Source organism: Podarcis raffonei, chromosome 7, assembly GCF_027172205.1.
Source record: "Podarcis raffonei isolate rPodRaf1 chromosome 7, rPodRaf1.pri, whole genome shotgun sequence".
In the NCBI taxonomy this organism is placed as follows: Eukaryota; Metazoa; Chordata; class Lepidosauria; order Squamata; family Lacertidae; genus Podarcis; species Podarcis raffonei.
In genome coordinates this window covers 23,010,625-23,027,608 of record NC_070608.1, presented here as the reverse complement: position 1 = coordinate 23,027,608, position 16,984 = coordinate 23,010,625, and the positions used below count along the sequence as shown (strand labels likewise).

The window sequence follows — 16,984 nt, the reverse complement described above, 5'->3', positions numbered from 1 at the left end:
TCTTTAAACTTGCTCTTCCTTCTGAGCTCACCAGTTGCTCCCCACAACCAAGGCTTTGATGGGTGTGTAAGAATTATCCAGTGCCTCCATGGGCAATCCTAAGAACCTGCGGATCAAACTAATATTAAAAATGTTGACATCATCACCCCAAAAGACACAAACAGAGCAGATCTTTTCTCCAGAAGACTCTTAGTTGCTTTTCCTGCAATAGCCTCTCCTGAGTACCCCACCAGAGGTGGTTGGTTTCTCCAGCTTTCAGAATCCCCCCATGGAACTTCAGGCGGAGAGATCAAGAGAGACCCCCCCAGCCACAACTTGTCTTGTGGGCCACTCTCGAAATTCTACCGCTCTTGAACTCCTTGCCAGTTTCACACTCAGCTTTTACACACCTGCTGGAAACCTGTGCAGGCTTATGCAGGCACCTAAGAACACATCTTTCCGTAACAGTGAACTCGTTTCTAGTGTTAACTTCTTTATTGCATGAGTTATTTGTTTATTTTTTGTGTGTGTGTCATCATGGTGAGCTACGCTGATATTTTTTATGAATAGTGATATAGAAATATTTTTCTAAATAGCAACAAGCCTTTGGATTAGACTCGTCTGTTTTGTGTGTGTGTGTGTGTGTGCTGCGTTTGAAGGTGGTTTTGACTTTCTTAATTTATAGATTGGCATCTACCTCCGGGGTCATTCTCAATTAGCTGCTACATCAAAGCCCACGAAGCCTAGCCCTAGGGGAAGGGTCAAGGCTAGGTTGAGGTTGGCTGCATCAAGATCTCTGGCCTTCTTAAGAGGCCTTTGCTATGGAGCAGGCAGGAGCTGTTGGAAGAGGGAGGGCGAGGAGGAAAGGCTCTGCGCCTTCTCTGCACTTGGCAGAGCTGCTGCAGTGTGCCGTTGGAGAGCGCCATTGAAAATGTAATCATTGGGCTCTCCCCCACGTTTTTATCATCTCCTCCCGCGTCTTATCTTCCTCCCCCATGTTCCTTCTGCCACTCACTCTCAGGAAATGGTACCTATAAAAAGTTATTTCAATGAAGCATGGTGAGATAAGCAGCAAGGAACTCTTTTTCAAACGTCCAGGGGAGAGCGTCAATACTCGGTAGTTACAGGGAGAAAAATGACAGTACAGTGTTGGTGTTTGTGGGGGGGCGGGCAGGGGGAGGCAGAAGCACTGTGTGAAATTGTTGACCGGTGTGTCCTCTGTATTCAACACTAAACGAAAGAAAAAGCACATTTCACTAAAGTAATCTAGGGAAGCTCAGTTCCGCAAACTATGAATTATGTCGCTGCAGCAAGGGCACATGATTTATATCATGCATTTTGCTATGCATTCACTAGTCGTAGGGAGGGCCCCACGAATGTGGTTGTGTCTGTACCATACATTTAAAGTGGACTCTTGAACCACTTGTAACAGCTATTTCTCCCAAAGAGTCTTGGGAACTGTAGTTCGTTAAGGGTGTCGAGACTAATTAGGAGACTCCCTAACAGAGCTACAATTCCCAGCACCCTTAGCATACTGCAGTTCCCAGGATTCTTTGAGAGAAGGGGAGCCAAATGTCTTTTGAAAACCTTTTTACTTAGATCTTCACGGCATGATTTTTCTTTTTCTGTATTAATTCATTTTTAATGAGGTTATTATGGGTCTTCTGTTGCTTTTCATATTTATACGTTGTACTCTTCCTTGCTATATTTTTTTGTTAATGTGCAGATTATGAATTTGTAAATACTTAAATATATATAGAAGCCGCTGGGGGAGGTCACCGGGCACAAAACAAGGATGCCCACTGTCTCCCTTCTTATTTATCCTGGCTCTGGAACCCTTAGCAATAGAATTTAATTGGAACGTGGTGTCAGTAGTTATCTTAAGAATAAGGGGAGCCTCTTCCGGTGCTGGGCTGGAATGGACAATGAGGGCCAATAAACTGAAACTAAATCATGACAAGATGGAAGCATTGTGGGTTGGTGATTCTTGGATCCAGGAAGTGGGTAGGCATCCTCTTCTGGATGGGAGCCTAGGCTCCCTGAAAGAGCAGGTACATAGTCTAAGGCTACTCCTTGATCCAACACTATCTCTGGAGGCTCAGGTAGCCTCAAAGGCACAGAATGCTTTCTTTGAGCAATGGCAGGTTCACTAGTTTGGAATAGGTAGGTTAGTTTTGGGTGGGTGATCATTTTGATCATGGCTATTTTGTCTGAGAGAGTTAAATTCACGTTGTTCCATCTCTTTAGGTCTTTGTTTATTTGTCGCCACAGGGGCTTGTAGTTGTGGAGGTATAATTTATTGAGGTTTCTGGTTATTTGTACCCCATGGTATCTGAACTTGGTGTGGCAAAGTTTTATCTTGGTGACATTAGTGAGTTCTTTTTGGGTGTGAGGAGGGGTGTTGAAGCACATAGCTTCTGACTTAGCAAAATTTACTTGTAGGCCTGACACCATTGCAAATGTGTTGAGTTCTCTGTTTAGGGAGGTTGCCGTGTTTATGGGGTCTGGTGTTGTGACCATTAGGTCATCTGCAAAAAGCCCTAATTTGTAGGTTCTGCCTTTTATTTCCACACCCTTGATGTCTGTGGCCGCTCGGATTTGGATTGCTAAGGGTTCCAGAACCAGGATAAATAAGAAGGGAGACAGTGGGCATCCTTGTTTTGTGCCTCTTTGGATAGCTATGGTATTAGAGTCCATATTGTTAGTTCTGCATTTTGCTGAGGCTTGGGAGTATATTTGTTTGAGGATTTGTAGGAAGTTGGGGGCAAATTTCATGCTAGTTAGTACTGCTAAATAGGTATTTCCACTCTAAGCAATTATGGCCATTCCTGGAGGAAAAGAGAGAGATAGCCTTGCTGTAGCAACTCAAGCTCTGGGAATGTTCTGTTTGGAGGGGGGTTGCCCTTAAACATGGTCAGGAAACTTATATTGACTGGGGCAGCCAGCTGAGATAACATCAGTCTTGAAGGATCTTCGCTGGCCATGTCTTTGTTTCTGGGCTGTATTTAAGGTGCTGCTATTGACATATAATGCCCTAAATGACTTGGAGCCCAGGTATCCGAAAGAATTCCTCTCCTGTACTCAGTGTTCGAAATTAACCAGGCGCCAGGTGCATTTTGCACCTGGGTATCGGCCACGTGCAACCAAGTGAAGATGCTTGGATGGCGCCTGACATCTCCACCATCTGGAGATGTGTACCTGGGGATCATTGGATCTTGACTGTTTTCGCACATTAGCAACACATCCTGTAGGATTCTATCCCTTAGATTTTATCTGTGAAATCAGAATGAATCTCAGGAATCAAAATGCTTCTTCTGTGCAGCCTGAGCAAGAGCAGTGAACAACTTTATAGTTGATTGTTGTAGCTTGTCTTCACTTACCCAACCACACTGCCCTGCTCACAGTTGTGAAGAATATTCTCACTTTATGGTCTGTGTCACCATTATGAAAAAGACGTAGGAATAGGTCAATATATAGGTGGACTGCCCCTGGATCAAGTGACTTTTCCTCAAGTCCTTAACGTAACCCCCTTAAATAAAAAAAAAAGTTGCCTCTTTTGGATGATCAAAAAGCCACATGTTTTCTTATTCTGTCTAGGATGAATTGTGCTACTGAAATTTGCCTGCCTTTGCAGAACGAGAGGTCTCTTTGGGTACCACTGCCTGTGTTTATGTTTGCCTGTTCCTTCTGCAGTAAAAACCGGCTTGTGACTGTGGTGCCAAGTGATGCTCCATTCAATACCAGGAGGGCTTACACGAGTGAAGATGAAGCCTGGAAATCTTATCTGGAAAATCCCTTAACAGCAGCTACAAAGGCTATGATGAGCATCAATGGGGACGAGGACAGTGCAGCTGCTCTTGGATTACTGTACGATTATTACAAGGTAGGGAGTTCAAACGAGGATTAATCAAGCTGCACTGACTTCTGTCAAAATTCAACTTGTGTTTTATGACCTATAAAGCCCTCGGTGTCCTGGGGCCAGCTTATTTGAAGAACTGCCTCCTCCTGCATGAATCTGCTCACTCTCTATAGTGGTCATCTGAGGTGTTGTCCATCTTTCAACCTCTGGAAGTTTGCTTCGCTGGGACACAGAACACGGCCTTTCTGGTAGTGGCACCGAGGTTGTGAATGTCCTTCTTATGGTGGCCTGGCTAACTGCCTCTCATTTAGCCTTTAAGTCCAGGAGTTGCTACCCTGTGGCCATCCAGATGTTGTTGGACCATAACTCCCAGCATCCCTGATCATTGCCTTCACTGTTTGAGACCGAAGGGAGTTGAAATTCAGCAGCATTTGAAGGGATACAGATTAGTCCACCCCTGCTTTAGATGAATAACTGAGATTTTAAAAATTCTTCCAGGGCTTGGGTTGTATATATTTTGCCTTGATGCTCTGGATAGTTTTTAGTGTTGCTTTGCTTTCATGTTTTGTTTGGGTTTTGCTGTCTTGTCATTCTTTGATTTTATTGTATGCCAAGCGTATATTGCAAGGTGCCTCAAAAACTGGGATATCTAAATTCCTAAATACATAAATAGGGACGCGGGTGGCGCTGTGGGTTAAACCACAGAGCCTAGGACTTACCAGTCGGAAGGTCGGCGGTTTGAATCCCTGCAACGGGGTGAGCTCCCGTGGCTCGGTCCCAGCTCCTGCCAACCTAGCAGTTCGAAAGCACGTCAAAGTGCAAGTAGATAAATAGGTATCTCTCTGGCGGGAAGGTAAACGGTGTTTCCGTTCGCTGCTTTGTCATTCTGGCCACATGACCCGGAAAATCTGTCTGCAGACAAACGTCAGCTCCCTCAGCCTGTAAAGCGAGATGAGCGCCGCAACCCCAGAGTCGTTTGAGACTGGACTTAACAGTCAGGGGTCCCTTTACCTTTACCTTTTACAGGGAACAGATAAGATTGCTTTGAGAGTCAAATTTGGTCCAGCTGGCTAATCTTATCCCCTGCCATCACTATCATAGTCGCATAATGTGAATCCTGTTGTTTCAGGTTCCTAGAGATAAAAGGGTGTTGTCTCTTAACAAAGTGAGTGATAATCAAGAAGACCAAGATAAAAGGTACAGTATATATTATTATTTTAAAAGCACATCAATAGGCTGCTTCTAAGCGTGGTGGGGTGGGGGTGGAATACTTGCTGGAGTATGAGTTTTAAAAAGTAGCAAGATGGCTTATGATCAGGGCTGGGGTCAAGATTCACCATGGTAGGGCACCCACATAGCAAGAGCCTCCTGGATCTGCTCCTGTTCACCATGCAGTATAAATACTGTTTATTTCATTTATGAATTGCTTCCTGTGAAGTATCTCAAAGCAATTTCGCAACACAACAAAAAGATTTATAAAATAGTTGCATGTATAAAAGCAATTAAAACAATTGCATCTTAGGGATCCAAGCCAATCAGCTTAAACAGTATGAAACTTTATGCGTTAATAACTATTACACCTCATATTACGTGTTTTATTTTTTCAATTTTTTTGTTCTTTTTATTTGCATATGCCTTTTATTCAGCTTATTTCAGGGTGGGTAACAGTGCAATTAAAAGCAATAATGCCCCAATATAAAGCCAAAACAATATAAACATGAAGCCAGAAAAGTGGAATCTTATTTATTTATAGCCCATCTTTCTTCCAAGGAGCACAGGTTGATCCATGGTTCTCCCTGTGCATGTGTCCACACACACATATGCACACAGAGAGAGCAAGAGAGAGAGCAGCTAATACTTCCCTCAGAATAGCCCTATAAAGCTGAGAAAAGAGTAAGACTGGCTCAAGGCCACACAACGAGCTTCATGGCCAAGTGGAGATTTGAACCCGGGTCCTCCTAGTATTGGTCCAGCACTACCCACTGCACCACACCGGTTAACCGTAGTTACAAAACTTAGCCCATGACCTTTTATTCACATTTCTTTCCCCAGAAGTTGCCTTTCCACCAGTGAAGCTCAGAGCAACTTGGCCAGCGGTGGGGAAAACAGAGTCCAGGTTTTGAAAACAGTGCCGGTGAACCTTTCTTTGAATCAGGAGCAGCTGGAGACTTCGAAAAGGGAGCAGTTCAGTTCCAGCGTATCCGGAAGCCCGACTTCCATTTCTGTGACGGGGGTGATGGTGGTGAAAGCAGAAGAGTACACCCCTGTTTACGTGGCTCCATCGGCGCATTACGCAAGGGGAGAAAATGAGGAGCACAGGAGTGTTATATTTGAGCATGCGCATTACGAGGTGCCCAGCATCATGCCCCATTCAACCTACCTGAAAGATGACCAGCGGAGCACTCCCGATAGCACTTACAGCGAAACTTTCAAAGATGGAGGGGCAGAGGTATGTCTTTCGGCTGGGCTGCTGCGGGTATGGCAGTACTGACCAACAGCACTATCCTAACCAGGCCTATTCAGCAGAGGAAAAGCCCTATTGAATTCAGTGGGGTTTAGTAAAGGTAAAGGGACCCCTCACCATTAGGTCCAGTCACGGACGACTCTGGGGTTGCGGCACTCATTTTGCTTTACTCATTTTTTGCTTTACCAGGGCCTAGACCTTGAGACAAAGGTGTGTGCTCTACCACTGAACTGTAAGCCTTCCTCAGCACAGAGGACTTCTTACAGGGTTTAGATCAGTGAGTTCAGAATACTGGCATTTGAGGAGATTACATTGACAGCCAGAAGGTGTGCAGCCTTATCAGAAGTAGCCCACATACCGGTGGTAAGGTAAAGGTACCCCTGACCGTTAGGTCCAGTCGCGGATGACTCTGGGGTTGTGGCACTCATCTTGCTTTACTGGCCGAGGGAGCCGGCGTACAGCTTCCGGGTCATGTGGCCAGCATGACTAAGCCGCTTCTGGCGAACCAGAGCAGCGCACGGAAACGCCATTTACCTTCCCGCCGGAGTGGTACCTATTTATCTACTTGCACTTTGGCGTGCTTTCGAACTGCTAGGTGGGCAGGAGCAGGGACCGAGCAACAGGAGCTCACCCCATCACAGGGATTCGAACCGTTGACCTTCTGGTCGGCAAGCCCTAGGCTCTGTGGTTTAACCCACAGCACCCAGGTAAATAGGATTAGGATTGCAGCCTTTCTTATTTTTTTTGTCACCTGCATAGATGGACGGCAGATTTTTTTAATATATACTTTGTTTGGATCCATAGAAAATTAGTTGTCCTCAAAATCATAAGCGACTCATGAATTTTAGTCCCACTGATTTCAACCAACAGGCTGGAGCCAACTTGTTATTTTTATAAGAATTGCAAATGCCAAGCTTAAAAGAGGCATTCCCTCTTTTCTGCCACAAAGAAGGGAATACCTCTTCTGAGATAATGTCCTATTCTTGGGCTTCACATGGAAAACAAAGCCTATTTCTGGCGTTCAAAAATATTGGCCATGTTTATATCTTAGCATGCCCACCAGAAGCCAACTCACTTCTGCTTTGCTCTTCCCCAGGCTTTCAACTCCCGTGCAGCATGTCACCCAAACCGGGGAATCGCGATTAAGGTCCTTCTTCCTTAATCATGATCCGTAAACAATGTTTGTCCTGTGGCTACAGATTGTAGATCAGGTGGAGAAAACCAGGTTGGACGACACAGTCAGCCAAAACTTGGCTTAGCTGCTGCACTGCGATGGGGTTAAAAGCCCAGGGAGCGAAGCAGAGGCAAGTTTGTCTCAAGAATCCTGCACATTTTCATGGTCACAGTAGTAAGTTCTCCGTTGACTTACTGTGGTGTGCAAATGAGACCCTTGTTTTAGCCATATGCAAATGTAATTAATAAAGTACCTGATTAACCGTATCAGTAATCCTTGGACTTTTAAAACGCGAGCGATTTGATTTGACTCTTTTGATGCACATTTCCTCTTTTGTTTTCCAGAAATACCGCAGTGGATCTGTGGGGCCTGAGGAATACATTTACGAACAAACAGCCAAGTAAGTAACAGCAGTGCACTGGACTCTCCTGGTTTGCGTCAGGTGAAAACAGAGGGCATGCAGGCCCCATCCTTGGTGGCTACTCCGTCATCCAGGAAAGTGTGATGGTCTCCTTTCAGCATTTCTTCTTTTTTCCTTGTGCCTCTCTCACCAGCCGGTGGAGGTATCAAAATTGTTAAGGCGCTTTCTCAACGAATAGGAGGCTGAAATTTGGTACACTTGTCCTTCAAGGCACAGTTAGTCTTAAATAATGCTGAAAATGTGGTGTTATTAAAGCTCTTGCTCTTTCATTTCTCAAGTCTATGTTGTGACAGTGGCCATCACTGGTGCACTTAATATTTATTTAAAATATCTACATCTCTTCTTTCTGCAGTCTAGACTGCAGTGCATGGCACAGCTTAAAATAAGCAACCGACGTGTAGATGAACAACCATAAAATGAGCTTATCGACAACTGAGGCAGTTAAAAAGTGGGCAAAAACAATAACGAAGGATGCTTAAAATGCCTAAGCAAAATAAATGCCAAAATAAGAACAGTGGATGCATTATTCACAGGTGTGTATCCTGCAAAGCTCTTTCACAGCCAGTTGCCACCCCATCAGGGAGAAGGGTGGTGATCAGGCAGGACAGAGCCTTGTGATTGGCTCAATTTCCATGACTGCGTTATTCACACTCAGGCCTTTGGCTAGAACAATAAACTTTAGAAAAGGGTGTGTGTGAAATGTGCCTTAGGAAAGCATTCTGGCTGGCCATGCTAACATGAGAGATAGCAATGTAAGGATAACCTTTCATACCTCACCAACGCAACATGAAGCTGATTATGAGGAAATGATCCCCCCCCCATTGGCCAAAAAACCTTCCTTTTCAAAGAACCCTAGCACAGCGAGGCAAAAGTTTTAAAGCCTTACAGTTATAGTACCTTCCTAGACAAAAATGAATTATTCCCTTTAAAAAAGGAGCAAAGTTTGAGTCCAACACCCACTAAGATTAGAGGGAGCATTTCTGCTGTTTTTGAATAACACTGGCTTCTTAGACCTTACAGCCAGGTAAGAGTAAAATAATATAAATTCAGAATTGCTCTCTGTATAACTCCTCCTACTCTAGGGCACGATCAATGGGATGGAAGAAATTTCCCTTGTGCTTTAGGAAAGAGATTACAATTTTGGTCAGGTATATTCTGAGTTTTAAGAACATTGTCAGAAAAGTCTGTTCACAAATAGCAACCGAATTTGCTATTGCGTAACCCTGTCCTGGCTTATGCTCCAAACACTACGACTGAAGCTCTTACGTTTAAGTAGAAAAAGGTTTTAGGAATCTGTGCTCCAAACCTTCCTGAATTATTGTTTCCTTTAAAGCATTAAAACTGAAGGCCTCACAAAAAGCATGTGAAGATCAAGTGTCAGTTTTCAGCAAATCGATTGTGTTACTTTTAAGAGCTGGTTTGTTGGTTTGCTTAAAAGTATTTCTCACCCGCTGTTCATCACCACACAGCTATCCAAGGGCGGGGCCCAAAAATAGGTAAAACCACATCAATAAGTCTCATAAAACAGGGCGGCTAAAACATCAAACATTGCCAAATATAAAACAGATTAATACAGAATAAAGCTGCTTGTCAACTGACCCAGTACTAAACCCCTACAAAGGCCTGGGCAAATCTGTATCCCTTAGGCTGCTGGTGAGTTCAGAAAAGTTGGCACCTGCTGCATCTCTTGAGGGGAGGGCATTGCATAGGTGGGGCAGCGCTACAGAGAAAGCCTTTTCCCGAATTAGCAGAACTGCAATCACTGTGGCATAAGCAGCAGAGCCTCATTAATGGTGAGAAGGTACAATGTCTTTGCGATGAAAGCAATGAAAGCAAAGGGTTGTAGGGGAACCCTACAAGGAAGAATAACACTCTATTCAGTGTTGGACTTGGCAATGCATATGGTGATGTTCACAGAACAGGAACACAGGATGCGACCTTATATCAGATCAAACTAACCCAATATTGTCCCATCTGACTGACAGCAGCTCTTGGGCTGGAGTCCTTTACTATAATACTTTTCAGTTCTGATGGCCACATTTCAAAAGAAAGATGGAAGGGAACAGTTTGTCCTTTGAAGAAGGGAATAGGATGGAAAGAAGCAATCATTTACTTCAGTGTTTCCTCTTATGTCATATTCATAGACCAGGCTTCCCCAAACTGTGGCCAATTGTCAGGTATGATGGGAGTTGTAGTTCAAAAAACCTAGAGGCCATCTGATTGGGGAATACTTTCTTAGACCATTGATATTTTTTGTTACTCTGTTTTTACATTCTTTCTAGAATTTCTAGAATTTCTAGACCAATTTACCACATTGTTGATGCTTAACAACAATTCTAAACAGGGCTCTGACTGCACAATTCAGAGCATGACCATTTGCACTTGGGCAAAAAAAATGAGAGGCACAAATACAAGATGGGTGACACCTGGCTTGAGAGCAGTACATGTGAAAAGGATCTAGGAGTCTTGGTTGACCACAAACTTGACATGAGCCAACAGTGTGACGCGGCAGCTAAAAAAGCCAATGCAATTCTGGGCTGCATCAATAGGAGTATAGCATCTAGATCAAGGGAAGTAATAGTGCCACTGTATTCTGCTCTGGTCAGACCTCACCTGGAGTACTGTGTCCAGTTCTGGGCACCACAGTTCAAGAAGGACACTGACAAACTGGAACGTGTCCAGAGGAGGGCAACCAAAATGGTCAAAGGCCTGGAAACGATGCCTTATGAGGAACGGCTAAGGGAGCTGGGCATGTTTAGCCTGGAGAAAAGGAGGTTAAGGGGTGATATGATAGCCATGTTCAAATATATAAAAGGATGTCACATAGAGGAGGGAGAAAGGTTGTTTTCTGCTGCTCCAGAGAAGCGGACACGGAGCAATGGATCCAAACTACAAGAAAGAAGATTCCACCTAAACATTAGGAGGAACTTCCTGACAGTAAGAGCTGTTCGACAGTGGAATTTGCTGCCAAGGAGTGTGGTGGAGTCTCCTTCTTTGGAGGTCTTTAAGCAGAGGCTTGACAACCATATGTCAGGAGTGCTCTGATGGTGTTTCCTGCTTGGCAGGGGGTTGGACTTGATGGCCCTTGTGGTCTCTTCCAACTCTATGATTCTATGATTCTATGATTTGGAATTTAATCTTCTGTCTGGGGTTGCCTAGATTTCCCCCCAAAAAAATATGTTAACAGGCTTTGTTTGCTTTGGAAACATATTGAGAGGGAGAGAGAAAGTCAAATTGAAAGCCCCATTTTGGCTGGCCCATTCCAAAATAGAAGCACAGTATAAATGCAAAAACAAAAAACAAAAAGAAGCAGCAGAGCCTCCCATGATGATCTTAATACATGGTTATTTTAGTATGGATGGAGACAATCCTATTGGTATTTAGGTCCCAAGGCTTCAATAAAGACACCCCAGTCTCCTCTGTGCCTCAGTTCCAAAAGGAAACACAAACCCTGGAATCTCGCACCTCTTGCCACTGTATCTCACCTTAGCTCTGGGCTTGCCACAAACCCTTGTAGCATCAGCCGGCTGCTTATTACCTTTTCGCCTCTCTGACACCTTTGGGTATCAGTTTTTGCGTGCTCCTTTTCCTGTAGCTGCAGCATTTGTTCAAAGCTCAATTTTTGTCCTAGCGGGAGTGACAGCAAGTCACTGTGGGGGAGAATAGTTAGGGGTCACCTCCCGTGGCTTGCAGCCGCCGTTTCTTGTTCCTCTCCAGCCAGCAGTGGCATGTTGCCTGTTGGTGATCAAACGTCACGCAAGCTGGTTTCTAGGAAATGCAGTACTAAAAAGAGAGGAAGTTTTGATTCACTTGCATAATATTCTGCATTCGCTGGACTCCTGCAGCCCTTTTCTAACATCTCCTGTGCCAGGGCATCGATGCTCAGAAAGGGGTAGGTAGGTCAGCAATTGCATAAATGAGTCCGTATTATATATATATAATGCCCACTTTGGCTTCTGTAAGAGAGACAACACAGTAGTACAGCAAGAAGCCCAGGCATTCCTGTTGAAAACAGGAGTGTAAATAAATTATCCATAGTAAATAAATTTTCCTTGAAACCATAGGAATATAGGAATCTGCCTTATTCTGAGTCAGGCCATTGGACCATTTTGCTCCATATTGTATACACTGAATGGCAGCAACTCTCAATGCTTCTTAGATTATCACATATATATTTTTGCTATGTGTGTGTTTAGTGGTGCAATGCTTCAGAAACATTTGTTGGGAAGCAGCTTATAAATATGCAAACAAACAAACAAACAAACCATACCCCCCCACCTTTCTTTATAAAATAAAATAAACACTTCTATCTATGTAAAAATACGGAATGCAATAATAAATCACTCTAGGGATGGGTGTGTGCTGTGTTTGCTTTGTGGCCAATAAATTCCATTATGACAACAATATAGGCTCTGACGTAAATACCATGGCAGTTACCTAGACCTTTTGTTTATTTTTGTTTCACTTTTATTCTGCCCACACCTCTCCTTCCTCCAAGGGGCTCGGAATTGTTCTTCTTAGCCTTGCATCCCTGTGTGGTAAGTTAGGCTGAGAGGGAATGGCGGCTTTTTCAAGGCCACCAGCTGAGCTTCACACCTGATGGCAGAGCTGAATCTGTATTTCCTATTTCCAGGCTAGCTGTGCCAGGCTAGTTCTTGAACTGCGGCCATTTATAAAAGCCTAATATCTGTGTTTTAGAACTCAGTGGCTTTTGTTATTAATTCTGCTGGTGTTGTGTTCTTACTTTCTTCACATAGCAGCACATTCCGTTATACTTTGGAAGCAACCAAATCCCTGCGTCAAAAGCAAGGAGAAGGACCGATGACGTACTTAAACAAAGGGCAGTTCTATGCCATAACTCTGAGCGAGACTGGAGACAACAAATGCTTCAGACATCCCATCAGCAAAGTCAGGGTACGGCTGGTCTTTATGAGATTGGTAATAGTGATAAACTAATGGCGCTCTGTGTGTGTGTGTGTGTGTGTGTGTGTGTGTTCACCCTGCCTCCAAACACACTTTGTTGACATGGTCACTCATTTCTGTCAACAGACTTACGAAGCAGTTAGCTGAAACAGGTTGGATCTGCTTTTTTCTTTAAAAAAAACCAGAACTCCTCTAGCAAAGTTTAATGGACTACGAAGTTATCTTTGTTCCCATTTGTTTATTTATTGGAAAGAGATCATTCTTCAGTTTAAAAAAGCTCCTAGGGCAGCATACAGTGGTACCTCGGGTTACATATGCTTCAGGTTACATACGCTTCAGGTTACAGACTCCGCTAACCCAGAAATATTACCTCAGGTTAAGAACTTTGCTTCAGGATAAGAACAGAAATTGTACTCCGGTGGCGTGGTGGCAGCAGCGGGAGGCCCCATTAGCTAAAGTGGTGCTTCAGGTTAAGAACAGTTTCAGGTTAAGAACAGACCTCCGGAACGAATTAAGTACTTAACCCGAGGTACCACTGTATAGTCCTGAACAGTAAAACAACAACAAGACAAAATATTTAAAAATCCACAGAAAGCCACAAAGTCAGCACAAGGGCATTGGTTACAATCAGTTTTGATGGTGTGCTGCATCAAAACCTGCCTCAGGCAGAAGTGTAACAGCGCCCAGGGGGGTTTCTGCACCTCCATGCTGCAGCAGCTTGGATACGGCCAATCCTTAGTGCTTTGAGCATACAAATGCTAAGTAATGATAGAAGCATCTTGACTTTAAAAAGAACTTTCAAGGGCAAGGCGTGGGAGGCAGACTAGATGTGACCAGAGAGATATGTGCATAGGATTCCCTGTTTCATTTCTAAAATGGATTTTAAGAGCTTGGTGCTTCAGCACTGGATGAGAGGGTTTTAATCTCGGCCCTCCCACACACTGTTTCCCCCATGAAAACATGAAATTGTTAGTTGCCGAATGGGACAAAACATACAGACGCCATATAGGGCATTTTTCACTGGGAAAACAGTGTGGAGGAGGGAATTAACCTCTCCTCACCCAGCGCCTGAACTCCCAAGCTGAATTCAACCTACCCCACTGATATATTTATTTCTAGAAATAAGTCATGGGTGATTGTATTCAAGGGTGACACACAACATGTCTATTTGGGCTGTAAGACCTTTTCAAGAAGCTTTCAATAGCTGAGATCCTGATTTTCTGTTCTTTTTTTTAAAATGTCAGTTTTGATAGTATTGGTGGGTCACCCCCCCACCCCGGTATGCCTCTTTGAAACTTGTTTTGAAAAGAGATATATAATGTTTTAAAATAAGTGAATACAGGAGGCAGGAGGCAGCCTATGGGAGATCTCTGTGCTTGCTGATGTCACAAATGCCATGGCAGTTGAGTGTGGTTTCGTTAAGACTTTCAAGTCCCTCCCTGGCACATCTGTGGATAGAGTCCAACTATTTATTTATTTCCCTATCAGAAAAATAGGAGCAAAATGTACTCCAGGCAGGTACAAATGGCAAGACAAAAAATGTTTAAGGATTTATCTTGCTTAGCATTCATGCTTGGTCAACCCCATCAACCATCTTAAGGTTTTTCTGTGGTCTTTCCAGAGTGTGATCATGGTTGTGTTCAGCGAGGATAAAAACCGCGACGAACAGCTGAAGCATTGGAAATACTGGCATTCTCGGCAGCACACAGCAAAGCAAAGGGTCCTTGACATTGGTGAGTGTGAAAGCAGTCCTGTGAGCATCCATGCTCACTGTTGCCTTTTTGTAACATTGGAGGTTTCCGGTAGGGGAATAAGTGCAGGCACCAGAACGTTGTTTTCGTTGTAGAGCAGGGATAGCCAATTAGTGACCCATCAGTTTGCTGTTGGATCACCCCAGTCTGGTCACTGAATGCAAGTTTGGTATTGGACTGCCCTGGTCCAGTCATTGCATTTAGCAGTGCTGTACTGAATTCATGATGACTTACAACATAGAACCCACTTGACTTTTGTCAAGCTTACATGTACATTTTCTCTATTCTTGTTGCCTCTTGTTTCTCATTTTCCTCTCCATTCTCCTTCTTTTTAGAAATGTAAACAAAAGATAAGGATAGTAGCATTGCCATTATAACCTGCTTTAGATCATGTTGTAAGTCCTGCCTCGTCAACGGAAAACCAGTGATTCAGTAGGCTTGCATTTCTCAGAAGCTTTTCCTGTTATTTGGCTCGTAATCGAAAGGTCGGCGGTTCGAATCCCTGTGGCGGGGTGCGCTCCCGCTGCTCGGTCCCAGCGCCTGCCAACCTAGCAGTTCGAAAGCACCCCCGGGTGCAAGTAGATAAATAGGGACGCTTACTGGCGGGAAGGTAAACGGCGTTTCCGTGTGCTGCGCTGGCTCGCCAGATGCAGCTTTATCACGCTGGCCACGTGACCCGGAAGTGTCTCTGGACAGCGCTGGCCCCCGGCCTCTTGAGTGAGATGGGCACACAACCCCAGAGTCTGTCAAGACTGGCCCGTACGGGCAGGGGTACCTTTACCTTTACCTTTATATCTTACTCCCACATTGGTTTTTATCCCTTGTTCTGGCTTCAGGGCAATGAACTATCAGTCCATCTCCATTATTATTATTATTATTATTATTATTATTATTATTATTCCCCCCAGAAATAGGCTCAGAATTTGGGAGAAACCAGGGCATTGGGCCATCAGCCATTTTCTCTTTCCTCACCATGACCTCTCTCTCGCCATTCGAGCAGAATTGTACCGATTTTTGCTCTTCAGAGCAGAGATGCCCCATGGCTATTCAGCTTGCCTAGCTTTTGGCACTAGTCATGGCTTTCCCCCTTATTTATGGCAATCTTAACATATTTAGAAGATACTGTCATACTGTACCCTCCCTTTCCCCTAGGCTATATTTGTATTAGTTGTAATCAGCCTTTCTCTTAAACCTTTTGTCACATTTTAACTCTCAGTTGGAGTGACCTAAACTGAACAGCTCTTGCTGTCCTGTGTGAGTCAGAGCAGCACAACCTAACTATATATGTTGTCCTGGATATCATTTTCCTATTTAATGTCATACAAGATGCTTCCACCCAAGAGCTATTAAGTGGGTCTTTTGTGCTTTTGCATACAATATTGCCTGTGATATTTATGCATGAATTTTGGGTGTGCAAAATGAGATAAGGATAAGGCACTTGAGGACTCGGGGCTTATCTATACCACAGCTGTAAACTGTTTTTGGCTGCAATCTTGCACACTCTTAGTTGGCAATTCCCAGTGACCACAATTGGCCTTATTTCTGAGGCGATGCAATCGTGTTAATTGTTATTCCCCCTTCCCAGGGAATCATGGGGAAATGTTGTTCTGTGAGGCGGCGTCAGGGCATCTTCAGTAAAACAAAAGGAATTAAACAGAAGTTACACCTGGATTGTGATCAACCAAGTGACACCTACGTATAGATATTGTAACATATTGTAGTCACCATAAGTGAAACTCAAGTGATGTGGAATGTGAAAACATGCCTGGGTAAAAACTCAAAAATCTAAATTTTACAAAATGATCTGTGATCTGCTCTTTTTTGCAGCTGACTACAAGGAGAGCTTTAACACAATCGGGAATATAGAAGAAATTGCTTATAATGCCATATCTTTTACTTGGGATGTCAATGAAGAGGCAAAGGTAAGGCATCATCCCCCAGTAAACTTAATTGAAATGTACTTGTACTTACTAGGGCTGCTCAGAAAATAGGATTTGTAGTCATGCTTGATTTAAAGCTTAGAAATATCTGGTTTTGATATTTTACTGAAATTCAAGGGAATTCTGACTTGGGAACTATTTTATAAAATGTTACTTTGAAGGGCTGGTGAAATGTTCTCTTCCACTAAGGGTCTAGGAAACCAACTGGTATAGAATCATAAAGCTGGGAGCAACCCGCAGTACAGGAATCCTGCCTACAGCTGTCCCTGGGTGGATTTGAACCACCAACCTTCTGGTTAACAGCCAGATGCATTGACCCATTGCGCCACCTGAGGTACTAGGTCAGATGGGCAGCTGTTCTTCAGAGTGTCAGACAGAGCTTTTTCCCCAGCCCTAATGCAAACAGCAAGGACAAAAGTAGAAATTGTGTGAAGAAGTATTCAGATCCTATGGAGAAATAAATTTCAACCTTT

General features: G+C 43.8%; 1 protein-coding gene across 2 annotated transcripts in view; it reads left to right on the top strand.

Annotated features, from left to right (window-relative positions):
• GRHL2 (grainyhead like transcription factor 2) overlaps nucleotides 1-16,984 on the top strand; it is a 71,800-nt gene that overhangs the window by 10,977 nt on the left and 43,839 nt on the right. The window contains exons 2-8 of one of the 2 annotated variants that reach the window (XM_053395515.1): nucleotides 3,673-3,862; nucleotides 4,968-5,035; nucleotides 5,891-6,287; nucleotides 7,821-7,876; nucleotides 12,658-12,811; nucleotides 14,442-14,553; nucleotides 16,399-16,493. In XM_053395515.1, coding sequence (XP_053251490.1) covers nucleotides 3,673-3,862; nucleotides 4,968-5,035; nucleotides 5,891-6,287; nucleotides 7,821-7,876; nucleotides 12,658-12,811; nucleotides 14,442-14,553; nucleotides 16,399-16,493 — 1,072 coding nt within the window. Of the gene's footprint in view, nucleotides 1-3,672; nucleotides 3,863-4,967; nucleotides 5,036-5,890; nucleotides 6,288-7,820; nucleotides 7,877-12,654; nucleotides 12,812-14,441; nucleotides 14,554-16,398; nucleotides 16,494-16,984 lie in introns of both variants that reach the window. The other variant, XM_053395514.1, reaches the window with a different exon arrangement.